Source organism: Oryx dammah, unplaced genomic scaffold (assembly GCF_014754425.2).
Source record: "Oryx dammah isolate SB20612 unplaced genomic scaffold, SCBI_Odam_1.1 HiC_scaffold_7, whole genome shotgun sequence".
NCBI lineage: Eukaryota > Metazoa > Chordata > Mammalia > Artiodactyla > Bovidae > Oryx > Oryx dammah.
Genome location: NW_024070191.1, coordinates 6,310,477 through 6,318,186, shown reverse-complemented (window position 1 = coordinate 6,318,186; position 7,710 = coordinate 6,310,477). Strand labels below are relative to the sequence as shown.

The following is a 7,710-nucleotide window of genomic DNA, read 5'->3' as shown; positions in this document are numbered from 1 at the left end:
TTTATCTTTCTAAGATAATTTTTTTTGAAAATTTGTTATGTAAATAGCCTTTACTTTTTCTTATTATGCTTTGTTTGGAGTATAATTGCTTTACCATGTTGTGTTTCTGTGGTACAAAGACGTGAATCAGCTATGTGTATACATACATCCCCTCCTTCTTGGACCTCCCTCCTCCACCACCCACCCCCATCCTACCCACCTAGGTTATCGCAGAGCACCCAGTTGAGCTTCCTGTGCTTTATAATAACTTTCCACTGGCTATTTTACACACTGTTGTGTATGTATGTCAATCTCAATCTTTCTTTCTTTCAAAGAGGATTTTTTTGGATTGAAATGAGTTCCAAAGAAGCAGTATTCGGGTTGATTTGAAATCAATATATAGTTATTTATTTTTATTGACAAGGGATGATAGAAGTTGATAATAAAGCCAGCGGTGTTTAATGTGTATATTCTAAAATTTTTAGACACAAGCATGTTTCATTTTTGATGCTTTTCCAAGTTTCATTTTATCTTAGGCTTAACAGGATCTACATAGTCTGAATAGATAGCGGGCGTTGGAACGGGCATGAGAATCCACCATGCGCGACAGCATTTCCACCTTCTCTTGCAGTAGGCGATTACATCCTCTGTCGTTTTGCAGCTGTCTCTTCGGCAAATGCCTTGCAGATTGAGACAGTGGTTTTGTGCAGAACCCATACCACTTCTTACTGCAGAAGGAGAGGCATTAAAATCATTAGCCCATGAATATAAACCTGTAAATCTAGGTGTGAGATTAGGCGAGATCTAGCATGAGCATTTCTACATGGAGGAAAGAAACTAGACAAAGTGTCCATCCAATTGCTCCATCACATTCGCTATCTCCTTTTTACCCAAGAGCCAAAATACTGACAAACTCCCCTCCTTTCCTTATATCTTTAAGCTTCAAAAATAACTTTGGTAAATGTTGAAGTGAAACAACAAAGGGATGGACAAAATGTATGTTCTAAATACACAATGTCATTATTTTACTCCTTTATATGGATCTTCAACCAGTATTTGTCGAGTGTCTTCTATTCACTAGGCATTTTTCTTTGTACTAGCAATAGAACAGTGAAAATGGCAGAAATGTTTCTTATTCTCACAGCAACTTATATTCAGTGAGGAAAAGTTTACCATAGAAAAATAGAATGATGAGATAATTTCACAAAGTGTTAAGTGGTTAGAATACAATAATAAGCCAGATATAGCCTGGAGGATGGAGTTGATAAAATGGACCAAGAAAGGCTTTCTCAGGATATAGCATTTGAACTGAGATGTGAATGATGAAAATGAAACAGACAAGTAGTTATCCACATAAGGGTATGATAGGTGTATAGAGAGCAAGGTCCTTTGCTTAGTTTATTTGAAGAACAGAAAGACCTATGTGGATGGAACATATTGGGAAAAAATAAGTTTGATAAGAAATGAAATGACCTCGATTAAACGGGATCAAGATAATTCTGGGGTTGTAGGTCATAGGAAGCTTGCAGACTCATATAGTTAACATTGCAGTTTTCTTCCATCAGCTTATGCTTCCGTCTCTGTGCTTATGCTTCTTTTAAAATGTTTGGCATTTTCACCTCCTATTTCCTCCAGTCCATTTAGATAAGGGATGGGGGAGGTTTCAGGAGAAACAACTCTGTGGATACTCAGATGTGCCGTGTGCTAAGTCACTTCCGTTGTGTCCGATTCTTTGTGACTCTACGGGAGGGCCAGGCTCCTCTCTCCATGGGATTCTTCAGGCAAGAAGACTGGAGTGGGTTGCCATTCCCTTCTCCAGGGGAGCTTCCTGACCCAGGGATCAAGCCCGTGCTTCTTACATCTCCTGCGTTGGCTGGCAGGTTCTTCACGACTAGCACCACCTGGGAAGCCCACTCGGATGTGGTACCGGTTCATTCTAAACCAGTAGAAAGCCTCTCAATCTATTCATGTTTCAATCAGCTCAGAAAGTAGAATTTATTTTTTTCTTTCCAAGTTAGATATGATCTACCTAACTCAAGGGGCAAAGAAATTTTCATCATGGAGTGTATCAGAGGAAATTTAAATTTCTGGACATGCTAAATAATCCTTTCAATTATATCTTTTTGGGGCTGGTGCACTGGGATGACCCAGAGGGATGGTATGGGGAGGGAGGTGGGAGTGGGGTTCAGGAGTGGGAACTTATGTACACCCATGGAGGATTCATGTTGATGTATGGCAAAACCAATACAGTATTGTAAAGTAAAAAAAAAAAAAAGTAAAGGACATTAGAAAGCTGAAAATTGGTCATTGTGTCCAGACCATTATTTCCTCCTGGTGACTTATATACTAGAAAAGTTAATTTACTAAGTAGCTTTCTAGTAGCAGAGCTAAATAAACTAGCTTTCTAGTGGAAAATCCACCTAGAGCTGGAGTTAGGAAACAGACAGTTAATAGCTTCACTTGGACTCACCTGTGTCTTGAGAATTTTCATAGTGTCAAGATTTTACCAGTCAAGAAATAATGCACGGTCCATTTAATATTGGATGGAGTCTATTAAATAAGATAGTTTTTATTATCATCACGTTAAGTGTTTTATGCTTGCCTGTCAAAGCCATTGCTAGCTAAGAATGATGTCAGTATTTTCTGCTTAAAATTTGGTGGTGATGTTCCTGTTTACTGTAACAGTTACATAGACAATATTCCCACTTGATCAAGTAACTTAAATATGTATTTGAAGGGGAGAATGGAAAAGAAAATCAACATTAACATCTGATAAACATTATTTTTTAAATAGGAAGAGTGTTGCCTTAACCAAGTTAAAGCTTGTCTGCACAAAAAAATTCCAGATAATGTTTCCTAGTAAAATACTAGCCTTAATCCCATGAAAATCATAAAGAAGAGAAGAATGTCCAGTCAATACTATATGAATATAGTTCTGAAATTTTTGAGCCATGCCATAAGTCATAGAAGGAAAGTCAATGATTACTTAAACCCTTCCTTCAATATCTCCCCAACTGCCATGGGAACAATATAAGTAACATTTTGACAGAATCTGCAGGGGTGCCAGAAATCACAGGGTACCATCAATGCATCAGAAACTGAGAAATAACTGAAAGACACAAACCAAACACGATCAGGTTGCAAGAAAGATTTAAACTCTGGCCGAGATTATGGGTTCAGTGCTTCAAGTGACTGCTATTATAGAAATAAACGGACCCTGAAGAATATCTTTGAAATATTTCTATTCTTGAAAATGATAGGTTGATTTCCTAAAATAATTTCTTCTTCAAGGAAAAAAGTCTGTGAATTGAAACTTGAGCAGTGGGCCCTCAGTATTGGTCAACTGGGTAGGTGGAGGGTTTCCTGGAAGGTCACGCTGTGATCACCAGTCCAAACGCGGGGACTGACTCTTGGGTTTTGCACATTGCTGTTTGGTTAAGACTGGAACCCGGGAACTGAGATAAAGAAGAGGAGAGGTTTACAGCAGTAGCTTTGGATGGCTGCAGAAACACATTCTCAACTGAGATCGTAAGAACCTGGCAAGCTGAGTAGAAGCAACGAATTTATTCTGAAAGAAGACCAGGAAGGTAAGATACTGTGAGTACAAGTTAATGGAGAAATAACATATTTGGACCTTTACAGACTAACGGTATGGGAATCACCCATATGAGAAAATAAATATATTCTTGCCTTGACAAAGACAGCAAGCTGAGTAATTTATGTGTGCATCCTTAGTCACTCAGTTGTGTCTGACTCTGCGACCCCATGGCCTGTAACCGGCCAGGCACCTCTGTCCATGGGATTCTCCAGACAAGAACACTGCAGTGGGCTGTCAGGCCCTCCTCCAGGGGATCTTCCCAACCCAGGGATCAAACCTAGGTCTCCCACATTGCAGGTGGATTCTTTATGATCTGAGCCATCCAGGAATTTATAGATCACGTTTTTAAGAACCCCTCAGTGATCTGGGTTCTCAAAGAAAGCTAATTAGCTAAAATCCAAAGGTGTAAGGACCTACCACAAGGGAGGGGAAGTGAGGCCACAGAGATAGCAGCGTGGGTGGTTTGTCTTACAGTCTTTCGGGCACCTCTCAAAGATCTAATATTTATTCTTTGCCCTAAGGATTTAAGGTCACAGAGTCTCACATTCCATGTGACTGTCTGCATTTCCCAGCCCAATCGTTTTCTTCCCACGTCGCACATGCATCAGTATTCCAAACTCTGTTATCCTGCTAATTGCCTCCAGATTTATGCTGAGGTACCTACTCTGTGCAATGCTACGTAACATAAGAAGCCCTTCCTAAAATGTGGACCAGCACTCGATCTTCTCAGTAATCCCTCCCTAGGGACTCTCATTCTCTTTTTGAAACCCTCTTTCTGGGTCTGTGCCACTTGCATAGCATGGCCCAGTGGCCAGTTTAAATGAGACAGGTCTGGGTTATGCCTTGGTTCTGATACAGTGATAAGTGCTCCTTTCACTTTCCAAAGATGTCTAGTTCAGATTTTAGAAATGTTCATCCTACTTCTATAATCATGGCTACACCTCTCCCTTAATGAGAGCTGTGCTCATTATTATGCTGGTTTGTCAGTTCCTTCTGGAGGCAAACCTACAGGACAGAGTTCCCCAGGACGCACCCTCTGCACTAAATCCTGTCGCTAGGTCTCTGTCCATCTGTTTCTGACCCACTGAATAGGTATAATGATAGATGCTGATGGAATCCAATCCTTTCCAATCTACCTGCTTACCAGTGGGTCACTGTGCCTCACCCAGACATCCCAAGCTACAAAGTAAGGATAAAGCCGAATGTGATGCCGTCCACATTCAGCTAACGGCGAAGGGATGATCTCTCTACCGTCCTCCCCTGTTGTCATCCTGTTAGGCTTATGAATCTGTAAGACTGATTCCAGGGTCTTGTCTGACCTTCCCAGCAGCTTTCTGAACTGTGGACCCAGGTAATCAGCTGCCACCTTACCTGGGGATAAGAGGGTCAAGAAGAAGAGCGCAGAGAGCAGCAGGTGGAGCCTCGCGGGGGAGCAGCAGCTGGAGGGAAGGAGCGTCAGCATGGCTTCAGCTGGGGATCTCTGGGCGGGCAGGTCCGTGGTCTTTTATAGTGTCCCCTGGGCCTGCGGTTTTTCCATGGTTAGTAGAGCCTATCCAAAAGAGAGTTAACTCAGTCTTTCACAGGAAATCTCCAGGGAAAACAGTACACGGTGTGGTGGAAACTCAACGGATGAGAAAGCAGAAGCTGATGCCATGGTTTTCCCAGATTCAGGATATCCGAGCTGTCTGCTGTGTTCCCTTGTGGGGAGACCCTCCCAGCAGGGGACTGATGACCTTAGCAGTCAGCGGATGAAGACGTAGTCAGTTCCTCTTTATGTTACATGGAAAATAGAAATTGAGTTCTGTTTCATATTTATAATGTCTAGAATTGAAAATGTTTGCACATTTTGCCTTTAAAATTGCTTTTTAGTTGCTCTACAGTCTTTTTTAATTTTTATTTATTTATTTTTGGCTGGGCTGAGTCTTTGTTTCTGTGCGGGCTTTTCTCTAGTTGTAGCAAGCAGGGGCTACTCTCTAGTTGCAATGCACAGGCTTCTCATTGCAGTAGCTTCTCTAATTTTGGAGGTGCACAGGCTCTAGTGTGCTCAGGCTTCAGCAACTGCAGCAAATGGACTCAGCAGTTTTGGCTCCTAGGCTCTAGAGCACAGGCTCAATAATTGTGGTGCACCAGCTTAGTTGCTCTGCAGCATATGGGATCTTCCTAGATCAGGGATTGAATCCATGTCTCCTGCATCTTTACCAGTGAGCCAGGAGGGAAGCCCACTCTATTGTCTTAATGTATTTTTCACCTATTTGATGTACCAATTGTCAGTGAGAAAATGTCTGTGTTACCTTTGGTCCATTTATTGTGAAGTAACTAGACCCAGAGAACCCCATGGACAGGGTAGCCTGGCGGGCTACAGTCCACAGTGTTGCAAAGAGTTGGGCATGACTGAAGAGACTTAGCAGGCAACTAAGCCTGCTACCTAGATTTCTAGGATGATACAGCAATAGTATCAGTAACAGCAGCAGGAAAAACAATAGTGGCAGCAGGTCTCTCAGTCAGGACCCAGCCAATTAGAACAGAGTAGTGCTTTGGTTTACAGAGGGGACTTACATCAGGATTTGTTCAGAGAGAATGCCAAGGGAACCCAGAAGCAACTGCAGGCAGTGGATATCACCCCTCAGTGAGACAACAAAATGGAAGAAGCCAGGAGCCAGGGGAGGACACCTGTGGTCCTCAGGCCTCAGAGGAGGGGGCACGCCGCCCAGCCATGCAGGTGCCTCTGCAGACCTGAGGGGAGACCTTTCAGAGTCAGTCCTCAGGTATGTGAAAGGGGGCATTGACTAGCTGTTGAGGACACTTGTTTGAGGACATTGTGAGATGGGTTGTGTAGCGCCATGAGAATGTGGACCCAGGAGGCCACTGTTGCTCCTGGATGCAAGCCATTGTTGCTATAGCAACAGTGACAGGAACAAAAGTGAGGAAGTCCATCCCCCTTCTCCAAGCTCCAACTCTCCCTGGAGAGTCCATCCTTGAAGCAAATCGGCAAAGGAGTCTGGGAGATGCAATCTGCACCTTCCTGGGCCCCGAGTTACTGGGAAGCATGGTGTCAAAGAGGGCAAGTGGAACAAAGAGACTCTGGGGAATTGACGTCACAGTGGATGCAATGTTAGAAAGTTCGAGCAGTCAGAGTTCTTTTTCAACATGCAGATGTTTCTTGTGATTATGTTGTAAACTCATTCTGCATTTCTTAGAGTTTAAATCACTTAGGGAAGCAGCGTTCCGGAGTGAAATACAGGAAGGGATATTGAACTGGGGATGATTCATTCTGGCAATGGGATCTGATGATAATTGGGCCAGAAGGTGGTTAGACCCTGAAAAAGACTTAGAAGCAAAAACAAGAGAGAAGCAATATGTAAGAATGAAAAGTGCTGTCAGTTATGCTGGAGTATCTAAGAATCACTTTCCTATCCTGCCTGTCCATGAATTAAAGGCTCACCATTCTGAAGGATAGTTATGGGAGTGGGTGGGTGCCTCATACCTATTTAGGGCTTTTCTAGGGAGGCTACAACATGCTCTTGAGGCAAGATATTTACCGCCTCTGGTTTCTGGTTCTTATCATTGTATCAAAGCCTGTAGCAGAGTTTTTCAACCTCAGCACTGTTGATATTTGGGGTCAGATAATTCTTTGTCTTGAAGGTCATTTCTGTCATTGTAAGATGTCCAGTAGCATCCTTGGCTGGTAGCATCTTGGCTACTATTAATAGATGCTGGTAGCATCTTTCTGGTTGTAACAGCTGAAGGTATCTCTAAACACTGGCAACTATGTGCTGGGGAGAAAAGCATCTCCAGGTGAGAGGTCTGGTTTATAGAATCTAAATCCTCAGGCAGGGTTGTTTTTCTTCTACTTTTGGACCACTCCTTAGGGCAAAGGTTTGGCTGTAGGGTTATCAGATGGCAGCTGACTTTGAATGAACCCAGGTAAAAGTTGGGGTTATATGAACTCATCAGGAGCAGAGCCAGACAGGGTTTTTTCCATCACTCAGTATCAGGGCCCACCGTTTTATAATTCAGACGGTAAGGGATGATGATGAAGCCTTCTCTGCATGACTGGAACTCCTCCATATTTTCACCTGTCCCCATGGTGGTGCCAGGTCTCAAAGGTACAGCAAAGTTCTGGGGGTGGAAGC

General features: G+C 42.9%; 1 protein-coding gene across 1 annotated transcript; it reads right to left on the bottom strand.

Moving 5' to 3' along the window:
- Positions 1-410: 410 nt before the first annotated feature.
- Positions 411-5,196, bottom strand: LOC120865832 (beta-defensin 109-like). Its single transcript, XM_040243229.1, has 2 exons — positions 4,949-5,196; positions 411-707 (listed from the first exon to the last, which is right to left on the bottom strand). The coding sequence occupies exons 1-2, from the start codon at positions 5,037-5,039 to the stop codon at positions 502-504; spliced, it is 297 nt and encodes a 98-aa protein (XP_040099163.1). The 5' UTR covers positions 5,040-5,196; the 3' UTR covers positions 411-501.
- Positions 5,197-7,710: the final 2,514 nt, after the last annotated feature.

What these genes read in the sequence shown, in the direction of transcription:
- LOC120865832 (XM_040243229.1), bottom strand. Translation starts at nt 5,039, where the DNA reads ATGCTGACGCTCCTTCCCTCCAGCTGCTGCTCCCCCGCGAGGCTCCAC. An exon ending in CTTGACCCTCTTATCCCCAG is followed by an intron (nt 708 to 4,948) that starts GTAAGGTGGCAG and finishes CTCCTTCTGCAG; the next exon opens with TAAGAAGTGGTATGGGTTCT.